This window comes from Castor canadensis, chromosome 1, assembly GCF_047511655.1.
Source record: "Castor canadensis chromosome 1, mCasCan1.hap1v2, whole genome shotgun sequence".
Taxonomy (NCBI): Eukaryota; Metazoa; Chordata; class Mammalia; order Rodentia; family Castoridae; genus Castor; species Castor canadensis.
This window is the reverse complement of record NC_133386.1, coordinates 8,382,577-8,403,537: the sequence shown is the minus strand read 5'-3', so window position 1 is coordinate 8,403,537 and position 20,961 is coordinate 8,382,577. Positions and strand designations below refer to the sequence as shown.

Genomic DNA, 20,961 nt, shown 5'->3' with positions numbered 1-20,961 from the left:
GTCCCAAGGTAGTCAAGGGAATGAATTGTGATGAGAGTGTGCTAGTTAGCTGTTGGGTAGGCATGACTCACACTTTTCCAAATGTCTGGGCACAGGAATGGCGGAATGCTGCAGGCTCATATTTACACTGAATTATAGTGTAGGGATTTTTCAAAATCACTTGGAGGACACATGAATGTCGATGGGGCAATAGGATCTTTTGCAGCCACCAGACTAAAAGCTATAAACACATGGATTCATTAAAGAGAGGAAGAGATGGGCTTTTGAGTTGGCATTGGGGCTGATGGTTGTGGAACTCTGTGTAGCAGGGAGAGGCTGATGGTGAGATCTGATTCCATGAAGCACACCGTGTGATTTTGTCTCCAGAAGAAGCCTTCGGCAATCTGATTGGATACCTCTGTTCTTTTCTAGCTCCATATGTGACATACCTAAGTAAAGACCCATCAGCCCCATGCTCTCTGACTGATGCTCTGGACCATTTTCAAGTGGACAGCCTGGATGAAATCATTCCAAGTGACCTGACAAAGAATGACCTGCCTCCTCAGCATACCCCTCGCAACATCACTGTGGTCGCTATGGAAGGCTGCCACTCATTTGTGATTGTGGACTGGAACAAAGCCACCCCAGGAGATGTGGTAACAGGTGTGTCTCAGGCAGATGCTCAGAGTTCTTACTGATCTGTAGTTGGGAAATACAAAGTCAGGGATGTGTAGATGAATAGATGGATGCACAGATGGATGTGTTTGGTGGAGGATGCAGATTTCAGTGGAATGAAATATAGGCAGCAGCACAGCCTCATTGGGTAGGGTAAAGAGTGCTGGATGGAAGCCAAAAGTCCTGAATCCTAGTCCCAGATTTGTTTTCATGACTTGAGCTAGCTATTTTATCTCCTTGGGTCTTGGTTTCCTTGTATGCAAAATATCATTCCACCTTTAACATTCTTTAACCCTGAAAATGGCCAGGGAGCCACTTATAAGATCAGATCCTACAGCAGGGATAATGAAGAAGCTTCTACTGAATCCTGATTCTACCTCTCCCCCTCTTTTCACACCTGATGACTGCTTCCAAATCAGCTTGGGTGCTTCCTAATTCCCTACATGGGAATTGAATGTGATGGGAAAATGCCCAAGGACCTTGAAACTCAGGTCTTGGCCCATGAGACATTTGTGAGTTCATGTAATTCTGCCAAGGATATATTTTAGGCTAAATCTGTTAGAATAAGTTCTTACAGAAAGAGAATCGATGTTTTCTTTGAATTGATGTATCCTATTCCTTTGTTTTTGTTACTATGGCCCTGCAGTATAATTCAGAATCAGGTATTGCAGTATCTCCAGCATTACTCTATTTATTCAGAATTGCTTTGGCTATTCAGAATTTTGTGGCTGCATTTTTTAGTTCTGTGAAGGATGTCATTGGAATTGTGATGGGGATTGCATCGAATCTGTAGACTGTTTTCACTAACGTGACCATTTTCATGTTATCAATTATGCTAAGCCGTGGACATGGGAGGTTTTTTCATCTTCCAGTATCTTTAGTGTTTTACAGTTTTCATTGGAGAGGTCTTTCGCCTCCTTGGTTAGGTTTATTTATTTGATGGTATTGTGAATGGGATTGTTTTCCAGATTTTGTTTTTCTCAGCCTGTTCTTTAATGGTATAGAGAAAAGCTACAGTTTTTTTTTTTTTGTAATCTTCCTCTTTCCACAGAGAAAATTCTGATTCTCAAAAAGATCAATATACTAACTCATTTGCCTTATCTTATACATAAAATAGTTTCACTATTTTAATACTAGGATGTTATTGTATTCTGTCCTTAGAATACTTTCCACAAAGGGTATATTCAGCTGTTTGAATTAAGTTTTTACTTTGTGTGGTTATGAATTCAATAGCATGAGTTTCATTTATTTGCATTTATGTTTAATTTTATGATGCTTTTCATTCTTCTAGTTAATTAGGTAAAAAAATTAACATAACTAAAATTGGCAAAAATAGAAACCTCTCACCCTTATAATTCTTCCCTCCAATCATCCCTTCCTTCATCTGTCCTCTGCTGAAATGTCTTGTTATCCCTGCCTAGTCCTAGGACAACAGCAACTGTACTCCTTTTATGATTCTTAACTTGCTTTTTTTTTTTTAAAAGCTACTGATTTTTATATGTTGATTTTGTATCCTGCTCCTTCACTGAAAGTGTTCATCAGATCTAAGTTTTTTGGTGGAGTCTTTAGGGTCTTTTAAATATAGGATTGTATCATCTGCAAATACGGATAATTTGATTTCTTCTTTCCTATTTGTTTTTTTTTTTTTTTTTTCCGGTGCTGGGGACCGAACTCAGGGCCTTACACTTGCCAGGCAAGCGCTCTTCCACTGAGCTAAATCTCCAACCCCTCTTCTTTCCTATTTGTATGCCTTTTATTTCTCTCTTGAGTTAATGCTCTGGCTAAGAATTCAAGCTATATTGAATAAGAGTAGAGAGAGTAAACACCCTGTCATAGTCTTGATTTCAGAGGAAATGCTTTCAGTTTTGCCCCATCTGGTGTAATGTTAGCACTAGGTTTGTTGTATATGGCCTTTAATTTGTTGAGGTTTGTCCCTTCCATTCCTAGTTTCTTCAGGGCTTTTATCATGAAGAGATGTTGAATTTTGTTAAAGGATTTTTCTGCATCTATTGAGGTTTTTGTTTTTGATTCTATTTATGTGTTATATTGTGTTCATTGGTTTGTGTACATTGAACCATCCTTGTTTCCCTGGAATGAAACCAACTTGATCATGGTGCATGATTCTTTTAATGTGTTGTCAGTTCTGTTTATAAGAATCTTATTGAGGATTTTTGCATCTATGTTCATCAAAGAAATTGATGTATAGTTTTATTTTTTTATTTTATCCTTATCTAGTTTTAGTATAAGGGTAATATGGGCTTCATCAAATAAGTTTGGAAGTGTTTCTTCACTTTCTATTTTATGGAATAGTTTGAGGAGCATTGATGTCGGTTATTCTTTAAAGGTCTGATAGGATCCAGCAATGAATCCTTCTGATTCTGGACTTTTTCCTTACTGGGAGACTCTTTACTACTGCTTTAGTCTCATTATTCATTTTAGATTTGTTTAGGTTGTTTATATCCTATTGATTCAATTATGGTAGGTCACATGTGTGTTTAAAAATGTGTACATTTTTCCAGATTTTATAATTTATCGCAGCATAAGTTTTCAAAATATACCCTAATGCTCCTCTGGATTCCAGTAGTATCTATTGTAATATTTCCTTTTCTGTCTCTAATTTTGTTAATTTAGGTCTTTTCTCTGTTTCTTTTGGCTAATTTGGCTAAGAGTTTCTTAATCTTATTTACCTTTTCAAAGAACTAACTCTTTGTTTCATTGAGCATTTGTGTTGTTCTTTTCATCATTATTTTATTAATTTTAATCCTGATTATTATTACATTTCTTTTCACTTATGAATTTTGGGTTTAGCTTGTTCTTGGTTTTCTGCGAGCTTGAGATGCATCATTAGGTTATTTAAGATCTCTCTGATTTTTATCTAGGCACTCATAGCTATAAACTTCCTTCTTAGAACTGCCTCTGCTATGTACCAATGATTCTGGTAAGTTGTGTTTTCATTTTCACTTGATTTTAGGAACATTTTAATTTTGCCCCTGATTCCTATCATTCAAAAGCATATTGCTAAATCTCCATGTCTTTTGCTTTTGCTTTTTAATTTTATTCCATCATGGTCTGAAAAGATGACAAATTATTTCAGTTGCTTTTAAGACTTGTATTTGATAAGACTTGCTTTGTGTCCTAAAATGTGATCTATTTTGTAGAAAGCTTCATTGAATGCTGAGAAGAATTTGTATTCCACAGCTGTTGGGTGGGATATTCTGCAGATGTTTCTTAAGTTCATTTGATCTATAGAGCAGTTTAACTCTGAAGTTTATTTCTTGAGGAGTAGCAGGAGCAGGATGGTGTATCCTTTGATGAGAATTGGGTATTGAAGTCATCCACTGTTTTTGTATCTGGACCTATCTGTCTCTTTGTGTTCTGCAGTGTTTCTTTTATGAAATCGGAGGCACCAGTATTCATTGCATACATATACAATCATTGTATGTTCTTAATGGATTATACCCTTTATTAACATGTAATGTCCTTTTTTATCCCTTTCACTTCATTTTGGCTGGGGCAGCATCTGCTTTGTCCAGTGTAAGAACAGCTACTTCTGCTTACTTTCAGATTCCGTTTTCTTGGAATATCACTATCCATCCTTTCATTTTCAGTCTCTGGATGTCATTGCCTATGAGGCAAGTTTCTTACAGACAGAATACATTTGGATCTTGTTTTTTAATCCATTCAGCTACTCTGCATTTTTAACTGGAGAGTTAAGGCCATTTACATTTAGGGTGATTATTAAAAGATATATGCTAATTTCTCCCTTCTTCATCTTAGAGGTTTGCTGGATATTTACTTAATAATTTTTTGATTCTTTCCTAATTCTCATTGCCAATTCTTCTAGTGAAATTTCTTGTTTCATGAGCTCTAATCTTATGTAACTCTTTCTCTTCTCTGTGTAGTATTTTTGTGTGTGTAGTACTGGGATTTGAACTCAGGGCCTTCACCTTTAGCCACTCCATCAGCCCTTTTTTGTAAAGGGTATTTTTGAGATAGGGTCTCACAAACTATTTGCCTGGGGTTGGCTTCAAACCACGATCCTCCTGATTTCTGTCTCCTGAGTAGCTAGGATTGTAGGTGTAAGCTACCAGCACCTGGCCCATCTTTGTAGTATTTTTTTTTAATTGTCTTCTACAATGCTGGCTTAGTGGTAGTGAATTGCTTTAATCTATGCTTATCATGGAAGGCCTTTATTTCTCCCTCAACTTTCCAGTATGTAGTAATCTTGGTTAGTAGTTATTTTGTTTCAGGGCTTGAAATACATAAGTCCATAATCTCCTGGCTTTTAGGGTCTCTGCTGAAAGGTCTGTTCTTATTCTGATAGATTTGCTTTTGTAAGTAACTTGGCAATTCTCTCTTGCAGCTTGCAGCTTTCTTTGTGCTGTACTTGGCATTTTTACCGTATATGTTGTGGAGAGGTTCTTTTGTGTCACATCTATTGGAGTTCTAAATGCCTCTTGTACTTGAGTATTCACCTTTTCCCCTGGATTTGGGACATTTTCTGGTATAATTTCATTGAGTAAGTGTGCTATGCTTTTAGTTTCTATTTCTGTTTCCTCTTCTACACCACATAGACAAAACCATGAGTTTTAGCTCTTAATTGTGTCTCAGCAGTTTTAGATGTTGTGGTCATGATTGCTTATTTTATTTCTTTATTGCTGTCTGAATGTAGTAATTCTTCAACTTGTCTTCGGTATCTGATATTCTTTCTTTCACCAGGTCTAATCTTTTGGTGACACTTCTCATTGTTTTTTTTTTAACTTGATTTATTGCATTTTTCACTTTCATGATTTCTGTTTTTCCCAGAATCTCTATTTCTTTGTTGAATTTCTCATCCAGATCTTGAATTGATGTCTTTACTTCATTCATCTGTTAATTTGCATCCTCTTTGAGGTCATTGATTATTTTTTGAAACTAAGCTTTTAAATTATTTGTCATTTCAACAATTTCAGTGTCTTTGGATTCAACTATTGAAGAGTTATGAACTTTTGAAGGAGTCATGTTGCCCTGCTTTCTCACATTTCTTCTAGTTCTATGTTGTGATTTGTGCATCTTTTGAGATATCTATTCCAGTTTTATGTGGGGATCTCCTTGAGCCCCATCTTGAGGGCTCAATCCCCAGTACCACTCAGAGGGGAGAAAGCAAACTATAGTAACAGCAATAGCACAAAACAAACCAGACATAGAAATACAATAAAAATCAACAAAAGAGAAGCACCACCAATAATCATAGAAAAGACAATGGTAAAAATAATGTAGAATAAACTATGACATTAAAAATTAATAAAAGGTTAAAGTAATAATAGTAAAAGAATGAGATAAAGAAAGAGCAGGGAAATAGAAAAAGAAAGAAGAAGCCAGGTTTAAAAAAAGAAAGAAAAAAAGGAAAAGAATGAGAGGAAAAGGACGAAAAAAGAATAAGAGATAAGAATATTTGATTACAAAATTTAAAAGATACACAAATACAATTAGATAAAGGAATAAAAAGAGATAGAAAATGTAAAATAAGGGACTGGGCACAGTGGCTCATGTCTGTAATACTAGCTTCTCAGGAGATGGAGATCAGGAGGATCATGATTCAAGGCCAGTCTAGACAAAAAAATTCACAGAACTCCATCTTAACCAATAAAAACTGGGCATAATGGCATGTACCTGCCATCCTAGCTACATGGCAAGTGTAGATAGGAGGCTCACAGTTCAGGCAAGCCCAGGGAATAAATGTGAGACCCTGTTTGAAAAATAACTAAAGGACTGGGAGCGTGGTTTAAGAGGAAGCTCACCTGCTTACCAAGTATAAGGTCCTGATTTCAAACCCCAGTACCACCTAAAAGTATTTAAAAGAAAAGTAAAAGAAATTATAAAAATATAGTAAAAAGTAAAAAATAAAAATGGCAAAGAATTGGAGAGTCTTCTTTCCAGGTCCTTTATTATAGGAATTGGCCAGGTCTGGGGTGGGGGTAGTAGATAATATCTGGAGCCTATTGTAGTTCTAAGAGGTGTTCCCTGAGTGTGCTGGAGAGTGGAAGCCAAGTGGATGCTCAGATCTATACCCAAAACAAGCAGAAGATCATATTATGGGGACCCACTGAAAGGCATTTGGACTCTGGTGGGATTGGAGTACAATGCTGATTTTTACTTGCCATTCTTTCTTTCGCAAGCACCCAAGTCACTGTTTAACAAGGTGGCGGCCAAACAACATGAAACTCCCTAAGAGCAAATGTGTCTGCAACAGGTTGCTTTCCCAAATCATTTGAAATGAATGGCAGGGTCGCTTCACTAGTAGCCATTTCATGGGAAGTCACCAACAGGATGACCTCACTTTTTCAGGACAAGCTCACCAGTCTTTTGAACTGGTTTTGGTAAGAACAACAAAGAAATCAGGAGTTTCACTGGGCTTGGCAAGCACATTAGCAAAACCTCAAAGCCTCAAATCCTAGACCCAAAGATCAGCAGAGAAACCAAAAATCTACATGGGAAATACATGGTTTTGATGGAAACTAGAAGTCACAGTACCAGCTCTTCAATCTCCTATCAAGCCAAGTTTCTATGGCACATATGTGAGCCTTGATCCATCATCACTGGGTGGGCTATTGTTATATGTAGCACCACTGCAAGCATATAAGTCTTGACATCACTGTCATCAGAGGAGGAAGAATTTCAAGAAGCGGGCGGCAATTTTGTTAGTCAGTTTTCTGTCACTATAATGAAATACCTGAGATAATTGACTTATAAATCGAAAACATATACTTTGGCTCATGGTTTTGGACTTTCAAGTCCAAGACTGGGTGGACTCATTGCTTTGAATCTCTGATGGGGGTTCCAGATGGTAATGGTGGGGTATGTGTGGAAAAGCTAAACTATTCATCTAATGGTCAGGGAGCAAAAGAGAGAGGAACCTTCCATTAGTGTCAACTTCCCAAAGATTCCATCAGCTCCCAAAAGTGTCACCCTGGGGACCAAGCTTTAACATGTGCACCTTTGGTGAGCCCTTATCCAAACCATAGCAGGAACACTTCAGAGTTTCCAACAAAATATTTGTTGAGGAAGAACAACCAACAAAACTCTCCTCCAGGAAGAGCATCAGAGCCCAGTGCACCTGTCTTTGAGTCCTGGCTTACCCAGTTGTTAGCAGTGTGATGCTGATCAGTGACACAGGTTGTCAAATAAAGTCCTTGTCAGGTGCATTTCCTCCTTGACTTTGTGCTCTGTTCATATCCTCCAGGTAGGTCAGCTCCATGTAGGTCTACGTTCTCTCTGGAGGCACCATGGAGTCCTCTGAGCACCTGCCACAGTTGTATAATCCTGTTTGTCTGGGTTTCCCACTGCTCCTTGACTTCTTGATCACCATTTTGTCTCTAGCACTTAGCATCATGTTTTAAAAATAGCAGTTGCATGATAATCAGTGAATACGAACTTACTCAAGAAATTTAGCCTATTTTTAAGACCTAGTTTCTTCATGTGTCAAAACAGGGTTAGCAAAAATTATAGGGATTGTGAGAACTAACCAAATAAAACTTAATTGAAAGCGTTTAGTATAAGCACATAGGAGGTGCTTGAAAAAATGTATTCTCCCTTTGGCACACATAAAAGACCTAATGTAAACATGCACTGAGCTTTGATATGAACTCCTCTTTGAATCCTGGAAGGCTGGACTGGTGTAGGGCTGAGTGCCCACTTGCTGAGGTCTGTTGGTAGCAGGTTGGATGATGGAAGAACTGCCGACTGCTATTGTTAAACAGCCAAGTCAAGGGCAGGCATAGATATCCTACAACTGAAAATCAGAATGAGTGAGGGTCACTGTACATCTGGGTCTTTCAGCTACACACACATGGCCGTCATCCACTGCCAACATTCCTCATTTCTGTGAAGGATAGTTGAATAGATCTCTACCAGGGGGCCTTAAATACTTGTATGAAGACCACTGCTTTTTTTCTTCTGTGTCTTTTTTTCTCTGTGTAGTTGAGATTAGATGTGATTAGTTCTGATGAGCTGAAGAAGGCTAGGGAATGGGAGGGGATACAGAGAAGAAGAGAAATAGGGGTTCAGCAAGGCATCAGGGAGCATCTTAATTCTTCTGTCCCCATCTGAATTCACCAGAAGGTACTAAAGTTACATTCCATGCTGACCTACAATGCAGCTCGCTCTCCTTGAAGTTTTCCCACAGAGCTGTATGTATGAGCTGCCCCTCCCTGTCACACTTCCGTGTGATTAGGTCCTTGATGCTCGTTGGGTTCTTCCCTATTCTCATTTTAGGGTACTTGGTCTACAGTGCATCTTATGAAGACTTCATCAGGAATAAGTGGTCCACTCAAGCTTCATCAGTAACCCATTTGCCCATTGAGAACCTGAAGCCAAACACAAGGTATGATGCATCAGTCATTTTGAAACAAAAAAATGAGACCTGTGTGCATGGTCACAGATACCCTTTGGTTGAAAGCAAAAAGTTAATTAAGATGTTTTTCTGATTTCTTGAATTCTCTGCTTAGTTCTCATGGAATGTCAATGAATGCTTACCATGTGTATGTCTTTTGCTTAGGATAAATTGGTATGTGCAGTATAGTTGTTAGGTTATTGTGTTTATATTTCACTCCTTGGTTTCTCAACTCTACCTAACACTAAGGAAAGAAAAGTAGTTCTGTATATTAAAAGGGACCCGATTCAGTTTTAGTTACCGATGTGGTGGCATTAGACTTTCATATATGACATTAGTGAAGCAGTAATTACTAAACATTTTAATTAGCTCATACTCAAACTCTATGATGTAGAAGTTCAGAACATTCTATAAGAGTTACAGCATGTCTTCATAAGCTGAGCAGTGGCTGGATGGTCGGTGGACCATTCTGGAAGCCAGAGTTTATAGCATTTAGTGAGACATAGGCAAAACTGACTCCCAGGGGCATAAACAGAATGACTGTTCATTCTTCTTCCATGCTGCTTTTTTGGAGGTAGTGACTATGAGAAAGCTTCTGTGGTGGGAGAACATGCATGGGTTGGTCAGGCAGCAATGTGCTGGTAAACTGGCTCTCATGGTGAAAAAATTCCTGGGTTACAGTGTTTTCCAGTTTTTTGTTGTGTACATACTCAACCATAGTCAATTTCAAGCTACCAATAGGTCTTCAGGTTCCTAATACAGATGGAGTCCCACAGGCCTGTACAGATGGCCGCAGACTAGCAGAGTTGTGAGGACCCAGCGGGCTGGCTTAGCAAAGAGCTCAAAGTGGCATGAGAGTGGGCCTGAAGTTCAGCTTGCTCTACACAGGCAGAGGAGCATGGGGAAGGCTGGAACAAAATCATCTCGTTAAACAGCCATGTATGTACTATGGAGAACAGAATCTGGCCATGGTCCCAGGCACCGAGAGATACCCAACGAGCTGAGAACTTTCTTTGGGACATTTTAATGTATCACTTGGGCTCATTGGAACAGAGCTTTCATAAACCATTATGAATTTCAGATTTGGTAAATGAATAACAAGTAATTCCCAGAAAACCGAGAAAGCACTTTTATTTTTCCCTGATAGTAATGAAAAGTTGACTAGAGAAAACAAAACCAAAAAAAAAAAATTAGAGAAAGGGGGTCAGCATCCTTTTTTACTGTGTGCAGAGTATGAAAAGGCTGAAAGATGCCTGCCAGATGTTTGCACATAGCCACTTGTGACAGAGTTTGAATCCCAGTCGCCTGAATGCCACCCCCACCCCTACCCCCCACAGTTCAATATTCCTTCCACAACTTTGGGACCATATTGAAGTTGACTCTTGAATGTCAGCCAGTGTTTCTATCTGGTGATGGTTTATTCTTCTTTCAAAAAACATTGTTTCATGGTTCATTCAGTAAGTTCTTCCTGAGCATCACTTAACAACATAGGATGTGGGGGTGAAATACTCACAGCCGTTGCAGAGCTCGTAGTCTGGTAGGGGAGAAAGGTTATAAAAAAGCAAACAACATAAACATGAAAATTCCCCCTGGCCATTCATGAGGGAGTATGCAACATGGGGAGAATACATAATGGAGTTTTGGTTTTTGCTTTAGTTTTTACCTGAGCTTGGCGGGTAGAGGAGGCAGTCAGGTAGGTTTCCTGGGGAAGTTAGGTCGAAAACTCAAGGAGCAGTTAAGCTGAAGTAAAGGTGGGTGGGCAAACTAATTGCTCCAGGTAGAGGATGCCCTAAAGCACAGAATGTTCTAGGGAAAAAAAGTCTTAAAAGGAGGTGAGGGACCAAGGTGAGAGAGGACTGGTCAGACAGTGTTGGGATCCACCTGTCTAGGCTCAGCCCATTGAGGACAGACTGCAGTCTGGAGTTGGTTGCCTCCTCCTAGAAAGCCAGGCTGCTACTCTTGGAGTTGGTCAGTCCGTGCAGGCTAGGACAACAGCATGCATGGCTCTTCCTTCTCAAATTTCCTTCCAACCCGAGAGCAGTGGCTGCATGTTACAGCCAGCACGGTCCCCAGGCTATGTGAGGACACTCATTCTTCCTTGTGCTACCTGAACACAAAGCCGCTCTGAGGAGTCACTTGGGTGGTCTGGGCACGTGTCCTGCTGAGGCAGCCTCTCCTTGTGACCCTTGTCAGCAGGAGAGACAAGAATCAGTCTACTAATGAGGAACCAGATCCTAATAATGAGCTCTGGCGGTTTGTGATGACATCTCGTTTTTGGTTGCAGCGAGCGTAATCCACCTTACTCACTCAGCTGGTCCCAGTCACTTTGGGGTCTGCTTGGATGTGAAAGAAACTATTATTGAGAGTATGAAATGCATACTTTAGTTGATAGAAAAGGTTTAATGTGGTTTTTGAAAATAGGAATTTTACTTCCTGTCAAAATTTTATGTTGCTTTTCAGCTCATCATATTTAAGTTTATTTTGATATCGTAGGTGACGCTCACATGGACGTAAGTCTTTAAATTTGGTATGTGAGCTCTTATGTCAACAGGGAAGTGGGCTTGAAGAACACTTGGGTTTCAGTAGTAAAACAAAACAGATAAACGAGTCCATCTGGAAGGTTCCTCAGCCTGAAGGCCATTCCTCCAGTGGCGCAGGGCTCTTCCTCTGTGGACCTGGGGCAGGGTATTAGGATGGTTGCATCAGGGCTGAAGGAACTCTTCAGCAGAAATGCCCCAGGAAACTCCTGAATGTGAACGCCGTTCCTTGTGTGTCAGTTTCCTTTTGCTAAGGATCAATAAGTATCTGTAAAATTTGACTAGGCTCATTGATGTGTGCCAAACCCACTGCTCGAACTGCCTTCAATTTAGTCTTAAATCACCCCACAACCACTGGGTAAAAGAGTGCATGCTTGGGGAAGCACCCATTACTGAGACTTGAAGACACAGATATTCTTGGTTGTGTGTATCTTTTTTTGAAGAATTGAAATTAAAAAATGAATACTCCTGAGCAAGATTTGAATGACTTGAGAAGACTGATTTTACCAAATGGCTTTTCTTTACAGTTTAGTCAGACCCACAGGAAAATGTCTGTGTAAGCCAGGGATGACCTTGGCTATCTCATGGCTCCAGTCTTTAGGCCAGGGCAGTCAGTGCAACAGGCATATAACCCTTCACCATCTGAACAAATAATTCACCTTTAAACAGTTAGTGCCTTTTAATTAGTACATCTAATCTGGGTGCCTGATTTAACCAGATAAGAATATTCAAATGCGATACTCTCCTGGCCAAAGCCTGAGATGTAGACTGTAAAGCTCAGAGGCACATCACCCACAGGAATTTTCTAACCTGTCTTCACCTGTAAGTGACGCCTCTAGGGAGAGATCTGGAATCCAGGGGTAAGGGAGTTACAAAGATTACAAATAGATGACCACATCTGTTATAAATAGATGTGCTGCTGGTCTCCAGGACTTCTTTGCCACCACTGTTGACTGCTAAAAGTGAGAAGGAAGGTGTGTTGAGACTCAGCCTCCCTCTGGGTGCACCACCTGACTCAGATAGTGCTTTCCAGCACATCCTCTGTTCCAAAACAAAGTTTATTCCTGCAGTGAAACCTCTCTCTCTCTCTCTCTCTCTCTTTGGGTCTTTTCTACTTTACCTTTAAGGGATTGCTTCTTTTTCCTTGAGGGGCAGAAGCTCATAGCTCAGTGGTTCGCAGGACCACCTGGCCAGGTCTGTCCTCTGCCTCTAACCACATTTGATCTCATATAAGATCGTGCTTTTCTACATGGACTCCAGTGTGGGATTCGGTTAAAATTTTGAATTCTGCTCTGTATGTTTTGTTGCCAACTTCTCCCTCTTTGGCTGTGGAGCTCAGGCTGAGACCTGTGTTTTAAACTAGTCCAGGAGTAAGTCTCACCTGTGATGAACTGAGGGAGACCACCCAGGGTAGTGACTGCCTGTGCTCCAGGGAACACACTCTCTTTGACCAACCTGTTTGTCTCATGTACCTGTTCTGTTCCCATTGTCCATGTGTCTATGCTATGTTATTAAAAATGAGATGGTTCAGAACAATATGAAGATCTAGTGATGTGTGCAAAAAAAAAAAAAAGGACTCTGCACCTACTACAGAATAGGTGCTCGATAGCTTGTGGTATCTGTCTCATTATACAGAAGTAAATAAATTTATCTTTCAAAAGATGTTTTCTTGTGATTTCAGATATTACTTTAAAGTCCAAGCCAAAAATCCTCATGGCTATGGACCTATCAGCTCTTCGGTCTCATTTGTTACAGAATCAGGTATGTGCGACTTCTCATTCTTCTTTATTCTATATTTTAAAAAATTAAATAAATAACCAAAAATAATGACTATGATAGGGTGAAAAGTAAAGCAGTAAAATCCTTTCTGTTGTATTTGAGGAGTTCACATCAGATTTCTCTTTATAAAACAAACATTATTTTCTTTCTACTGAGTTAAAATTCAGATAATAAAACTGAGTAGTCTTCACCAGCACACTGGGGAGCACAGAAGTTAAATTCCAGTGAAGTGGGAGGGAGGGGGTGGGGAATCTAGTTTTGAGAAAGATAAGTTTGACTCTCTGTGTACAAAATTTAGTCTCAAAGTTAAAAAGTTTTTATTCCAAACAGCTGAAGAACATCTTATGAGACAGCCTGAAAGGCAGGTGCTTATTCAAATTGGGCAGATCTCTAAAAGCTGATATCTCCTCTACAAGGAGGCAGAGATGTCTGGACTTAATATGGAACATTTAATGAAAATAGGGTTCATTATTTTCAGCACTATCACTCAGATCACATCCTTGTGTTTTAGGATGCTGGTTGGCACAGCCCTCGCACTTTTCAGTAATATGACCCTGGGGCCCCAGAGTCCATGACAGTTCTTAAGTTAGTGACTTTTTCATATAGGAAGCCAAGTGAGAGTTCAGACCAGCTGAGCCAGCTCTGTACCCACATGGTGCAGCTGCCATTTGGTTACCTTGGGTTCTACATAAAGCCTGAACCATATGTCATTAAGACATTTCTTAAGTATGATGTCTTAAAATCTACTGGATCAAAATATGTAGAAAAAATAAAATCTTTTGTGAGGATATACTTTATGCTCAAAGGACCTCAAAAGTGTTTGCATGTAAGAAATTTGTTTCCCATTAATAATTAGGGAAGAGTAAGAAAGAAACCATTATCAGAACTTAATTACTAAAGTACCTGCTGCTGTGTTTCTTAAAAACAAAGTGGACCTTTGACAACTGTCAGAATTAACATGATCAAGTTCAATTAAAAAATAACTCTAATACAAAGGTAGCAAGAAACATGGGTCTGTCTGGGGATGTAGCTCAATGGTAAAGTGCTTGCTAAAATGTGAAAGGCCGGGGTTCAATTCCCAGCACCACACACACATAAAAAAAGTAAGAAAAAAACCCAAAATAAGGACAGATAAAATAGTTCACACCTGTTGTCCCAGCTATGCAGGAGGTGTAGCTAGGAGGATCACTGCCTGAGGTCAGCCCTGGGCAAAAACACGAGATCCTATCTGAAAAATAACTACAGGGCGGAGGCCTGCCTAGCAAACATGAGGCCCTGAGTTCAAACTCAAGTACCAAATAATAATTAAAAAACAAACAAACAAAAAACCAAAGACTCATGTGTGAAATCTGCCTGACAGTAGAAAGGATATTCCACACATGCAATTTCTGGGACTGAAAAGTAAACTTCTGCAAAGCCAGTTCTCTTCTCCCCCCAGTAGAGCTCCCACCTGTCCTTTATGGCCTCCAAGTGGTGGGTGATGACAATGGAAGGCCCCATTGTAGCCTCGGAATAAGAACCCCTTGAGTGTGACCCAGGAAACCCACTTTCAGCAAACTCCCAGAAAACCCTCACACACAGGGAAAATTGACAATTATTTGCTCAGGTTATCTTCACTTTATCCAGTCAGTTTAGCGTCCTTTATTTTGTGCTGTGCTGCTGAAAGTGGTTAGGGTACAGAAGGAAAAGTATCAAGGAAGTGAATCGTGACATTGCCAAACATTATAATCTAAAACTTAGTGTATGATATAGTGTGTGTGTAACAGGGGATGCACTGCACATGAGGTCAGGATTTTTGTTTTGCTGTTGTGCTGTTGTTTTATATCGTTCCCTTCCACCACACCCCAGAGTATTTGAGAATTTTCCTGAAGACTATTGAAACTTAAGCAGTTGAGAGCAGAGGGTAGAACAGCCCTTTCCTCTTAAACTGGTCAGTGCTTTGTGCATAGCAGGTGATGCCAAAACAACCTGTCTCTGCAAAGGATAGCACAAGGCAGGCTTGGGGTGATGGAATGTTCTGTATACTGATCATGGGGGGAGGGGTTCCCTGAGTCTATACGTTGTTAAAATTCATTGGATGTATTCTCTAAGAGAGAAGTTTACTATCTGATAATCCAAAAATAAAAGGAATGGTGCATGTTTATCTAGCCCATAGTATTTTATAAAATGAACTTATTCCTTAGAAAGCAAGTTTCATATTCTCTTAAGTGGTATTATTTGGGATAAGGCACAGCCATGTTTTCAAAAAAGCCATAGTGAGATACAAATGGCTTAGAGTGACACCTCAGGAAATTGTGAGTAATATTTATACCCACGAAGCCCTCACCACTGTCAAGACAGTGAGTGTGTCTGTCAGCCCCAGAGTACCTTCCTGACCCCCACTCACCTGTGTTCTCACCTGTCAGCAGGTGAGCATGCCTCTGCTTCCTGTCACTATAGTTTGCATCTCCTGGACTTTAACATGGCATGCAGCATGTACTCTGTTGACTGGCTTCTCTCTTCAGCATAATCATTTTGAGATTTGTCTGTATCATTGTGTGTATCAACCATTATTCTCTTTTACTACTGAGCACGAGTTGTTTATTTCATCCAATCATCTGTTATTAAGGATTTGGGTTATTTCTACCATTTAGCTATTACAAAGATTTTATAAGCATTTATGTCCAAATATTTGTATGCATATTTATTTTTTAACTTCTGTTGAATAAATACCTTAGAGTGGATTATATAGAAGATACATGCATGCCCTTTTAAGTAATTGCCAACTGTTTTCCAAATGCAGAGTTTATTTTAAAGAAGAGTATTGAATTATTTTGTAGCACCCAATATCAAAATTTATTATTTTCAGGAACCCATAGATTCTATGTAAATAAGGCAGTTGACTAGAAAAGAGTATGAGATTCTCAAAAGGAAATGCTTAGAAAATAAAAACTAAGGAAGAACTTCTGCATCTAACAGGCAAACCTTCATTTTTCCTTTATTCCAGTTTGTTAGCTCTTCCAATTACAGTAAATATTTTCACATTTCCTTATTATGAAGTATGATACAAAGTCAATTATTTATTTTTGCTTCTACAGACAATCCTCTGCTTGTGGTGAGGCCACCAGGTAAGTGTCTCTTTCTGAGGATCTTGATGTCTGGTTATTGAGTTGAAGATAGAATGGAAGATTGCAGTGGTTACTCCCAAGTAAAAGTGCCAAGCCATTTCTGCATTTTCATTTTTCTGACAACTTCTATTCCATCCTCCATCTACCTTCCATCCTGATCTATGGACAAGAATGGCCTGGAAGTGTGGCAGTAGGGTCATAGTAGTCAAGATCTATAATGTCTATAAAATACCATGATTGCGTAGCAAATATCTGTAAAATAGATAATATAAAATAGGGAATATTTTAAATTGCTGAAAAGATAGCAAAATACATTAAATGTACAATGAAACTTCACCTTGCTTTTTAAATGAACTGAGACAGCCCTGTTGTTTTAGCCCAAGACAGGTCTTGTGAGTGACAAGAGTAGTCAGGGTCTAGGCTGAGGGACTTGGGGCATAGGATTGGCAGCCCCAAAGTGTTAAATCTGCCATTACAGCTGATTGTCCTTGAGACTTAAGTCTTTTGTTAGTTCTGAGAAGCCCTTGTTGAAGTACAAACACCATAACTATGCTCAGGTAAAAGAAACTCCCCAAGTGGAAGACCAAGAGGGTGCTCATTTGGGAGGTGAGAAAACTTTGCTTAGAGAAGCCCTGTGAAGAGGGGAAGGCCCAGTGAATCATTCCAGCTTCCCAGTACTTTGTGTGAGAAGAATAACGCTGTGAGCCACCATAACACAGAGGGTGTATTTTGTGTTGTCAAGGTGGCGAGCCCATCTGGATCCCATTTGCCTTCAAGCATGATTCCGGCTACACAGACTGCCACGGCCGGCAATATGTGAAGCGGACATGGTATAAAAAGTTTGTGGGAGTCGTTCTTTGCAATTCCCTGAGGTATAAGATCTACCTCAGTGACAACCTGAAAGGTAGGTTTGTGAGGTTGGGTGGCTACAGCAGGCATGGGAAACTTGACTTTACCTGGCATCGATGACACAGCAGGTGCATCAGCGTGTATTTGAGACTGGACCTGTTATGACTCAAACATTCACCAGATTTGGGGGCTCTACATCAGTGTTACAAGTTTTAACCATGGAACTCAAAAATACATGTTTAAAATCCACTTCAGGAATGGCACTTGTGCCATGCCCCCAAGCCTTTTAATTTTTTAGCATATATGTAAATTACATAATATATACATATTATATATTAGATTTTCTTTCAACTGGTCCATATTTTCCACTGGCTATTTAAAAAAATTGTTTATTTTTTCTTGATAACAGAAAACATTCAAAGATAGTGTCAAAATACAGCTTCCCCACCTATCCCCCCTCTGACAATTTCTGTGTCTGCCTCTCCCCCACACCACTGGGTGTTTCTTTCTCTCTGCTCTTTCCTTTCTGTTCCACCTTTTCCCTCACCACTACAGAATTGCTAGGAGAGGTTGCACAACCCTCTCTGGTAACTAGGACTGGAGACATACCTTTGCGGTCCTGAGCATTGGTGGTTCAGGACCATGGACAGCGTCATCTGTCACAGATTTGTGCCCTCCTTATGTGTAAAAATAGGTTTTCTATTTATATACACCTGCTTACTTTTCATAATTATTTCAGGATACATTCTCCATCATAATTTCCTCTGTTCCTTTTCCAATACTAAGGAATGAGAAGGTCGATGACTCACAGGCTGGAGCTGCCTGTGTTATTCATGTTTCCTGTGAACATTTGTTAAGTGTTTAGTATAGACCATCTTGCTGAACTCTCACTACACTTGATGTGCTTGATGCTGTTATCACCACATTTCACACATGGACAGTGGGGACACACAATTTAAGTAATGTGCCCAATTCTAATCATCCTCAAAGCTTGTTCCAACTTCTAAGCCAGCTGTGACATTCTTTGACTGATCAGTGACGGGTTGTATTTCTGTATGCAGATACCTTCTATAGCATTGGAGACAGCTGGGGAAGAGGTGAAGACCACTGCCAGTTTGTGGATTCCCATCTTGATGGAAGAACAGGGCCTCAGTCCTATGTAGAAGTACTCCCTGCCATTCAAGGTAATATAAACAAATGCCTGCTATATTATGCTGTGGGTGGCAGAGGAAGCTTGATAGAAGGAGAAAATTCATTGTAGCTTTGCCTTTGATTTGTCTTTTGAAGATGAATGTTGGGAATGCTTTGGATGATAAATGAAAAGAATATCAAGTTAAGAAATCTCAAGTAGTGTTCAAATATTTAGCCTTGCCCAGTTGACCATTACAACAAATATATGCAATACATCACAATTTTAATTTTTTTAGGCTCTTGCATACCTCTGGGTTACTGTTACATGCCTGTGTCATCCATATCCCACTGTGCTTCTGTGACTGTGGCCGTGGTCTTGGCTCTGAACACAAGGGCTTGACTGATCAGCGTACTCACTAGTGGAATGGCAGGCAGCCATTTGTTCAGCAAAAGTAAATAGGGTCAAGAGTAAAAGCAACTGTGGAGTTTCCTGGAACATTTTGGGGAGGTTGGAGGATCCCTTCTACTTCAAGGGTGATGGGACAGAAAGGCTGCAGGTGCTTCCTGAAAGAAATTTCCTTGAGAGATCTAAAAGTCTGAGAGTTAAGTGTTGGAGTTTTGAGGTTCTGGCAAATTGGAGGCCCTAAGCTCAGTGAGGACAAGGTTTGAATTGTTTAGCTCGATCAGGGGCTACCCCACCATGAATGCTCACTGTTGATTGGCTAAAACCACCTTCTTTTGGAGAGAGAGACAGAGAGAGAGACTGATTATCCCTACAACCCATGCTTGGGATAAACCTTAGGCTAGCATAATCCCTTAAACACATACAGAATGGCTCTGTTTATTCATAAGTAACACTTACCATAAGAACAATTTACCAGAGTGCTCTGTCTGAAGGGAGGTTTTAAGGGTGAGAATTTTTCCTATAGGTTTGGGTGACTTTGAATCATCATCTCACCTCTTTCTCATTACCTTTCTAGGCTACTATCGCCAGTATCGCCAGGAGCCTGTCAGCTTTGGCAACATTGGTTTCGGCACCCCCTTCTACTATGTGGGCTGGTATGAGTGTGGAGTCTCCATCCCAGGAAAGTGGTGATCACAGAACCATCTTTCTGCACGTTCACCTGCCCAACACTGTTGACTAACTTGCACAAGGGGCCATGATCAGGAGAAAGATGGTGTCCCAAGCCCTGCTGCCCCCAGGTGTCACAAAGCCACAGGAGGGACACTGGACATTTTGATCATTTTCAGTGTGGGAGTAAGTCCCACTTCTCAGTCTGGACTATAAACAGGATTCAGTTTTGCTGAAATTTTACTTCTCCACATTTTTTGCTTATAATAGCACATCCCAGAGACATCTGGATCAGCAGCTGGTCCAGTGTGATTCCAAAACTCTTTAGACACAAAATTCAGACGCTCCGGGATCTCCAGATTGTGGTGTGCTTGCTTCATTGCACACTTTCTGTTTTTCTCATTTTCAACTCCAAAATCAGCTGATTTTAAGCTTCAATTTCTTTGTATGCAATAGAATTAAGTTACTAAAAGCACTGCCAAAGGAAACATACCCTACTTGGGATTTATTCTATGGACTTGCTCTCTGCTAGACTATGCATCAGATCTTATTTGTAAATTCTCAATTTTGATTTATATATGTGTGTGTATATATGCATATACATATCTACACTATCTACAAGAATATTGATTAAAATTGCTAAATTTGTACTTTTTCACTTAATAAATGTGTGGGGGCTTTTTGGACAAAGGTTCTGCCTATCAACATCTTTTGGAAATGTCCTGGGGTTAAGTGCTTTGCACAATGCGATGTTAACACAAAGGTGTACATTCTCCCTGTGGACGCTGCTGGACTCCGGCCATGGTGGGAGACTGAGACACTGTTGGTGAACTAGTCTGCTGCTCATGACCCCGAACAAGTGCTTTCTTCCTAAGGAGACAGTCTTCCCATACCCACAAGGAAAATGACTCTGTTCCCTCTAATGGGGGATATCTAGTGTGTTTCCAGATGCATTAAGATGTTAGGTCCCAAGTGATTTTTCAAGTCCTTTCCTTTTTATTCCTGTCTCTGTATCTAGCCCTGGAAGTAGAGCATCTTGCCTCTTTTGACTGCAGCCTGAGAGGATTTACTTAGGCACTTTATTCTCACGGATCCTAAACATGCTGCCCTTCTCACGTGCTTGGCTCACCCAGGTCTGTCAGTCAGCCTTGTGGAGTGAAGGGCTTGTCTTCTTGCAACCATGTGTCAGTGTCAGAGGCATGGTGGTGGAGGTGAGCTGGAGGAAAAGGCAGTACTGGGCCTGCAGGCTGCACCCCATGTAAACCACTGAAGGGTGGAGCACAGCCCAGGAGACTGGAGTTGATTGTTTTCAGTGCCAGCACTGCATCAAGGCGAAACACTGAGTATCTGGAAGTTCTGAAGGTAAAACTTCCAAGAAAACAGCTAACTTGGCAGGGTCTTTGTAAAGGGGCAGTGATATCTAGCATTTTCTTCAAATTCCACCATTTCTCTTCTATAGTA

General features: G+C 40.1%; 1 protein-coding gene across 5 annotated transcripts in view; it reads left to right on the top strand.

Annotated features, from left to right (window-relative positions):
• Positions 1-20,191, top strand: part of Fndc1 (fibronectin type III domain containing 1) — an 89,384-nt gene extending 69,193 nt beyond the window's left edge. For 4 of the 5 annotated variants that reach the window (XM_074071194.1, XM_074071176.1, XM_074071184.1 and 1 more), the window contains 7 exons: positions 412-642; positions 8,908-9,016; positions 13,244-13,323; positions 16,419-16,448; positions 17,191-17,352; positions 18,359-18,481; positions 19,409-20,191. In XM_074071194.1, the coding sequence (XP_073927295.1) occupies positions 412-642; positions 8,908-9,016; positions 13,244-13,323; positions 16,419-16,448; positions 17,191-17,352; positions 18,359-18,481; positions 19,409-19,524 (851 nt within the window). In that variant the 3' untranslated portion in view covers positions 19,525-20,191. Of the gene's footprint in view, positions 1-411; positions 643-8,907; positions 9,017-13,243; positions 13,324-16,418; positions 16,449-17,190; positions 17,353-18,358; positions 18,482-19,408 lie in introns of those variants that run through there. The other variant, XM_074071202.1, reaches the window with a different exon arrangement.
• The last annotated feature ends 770 nt before the right edge of the window (positions 20,192-20,961 follow it).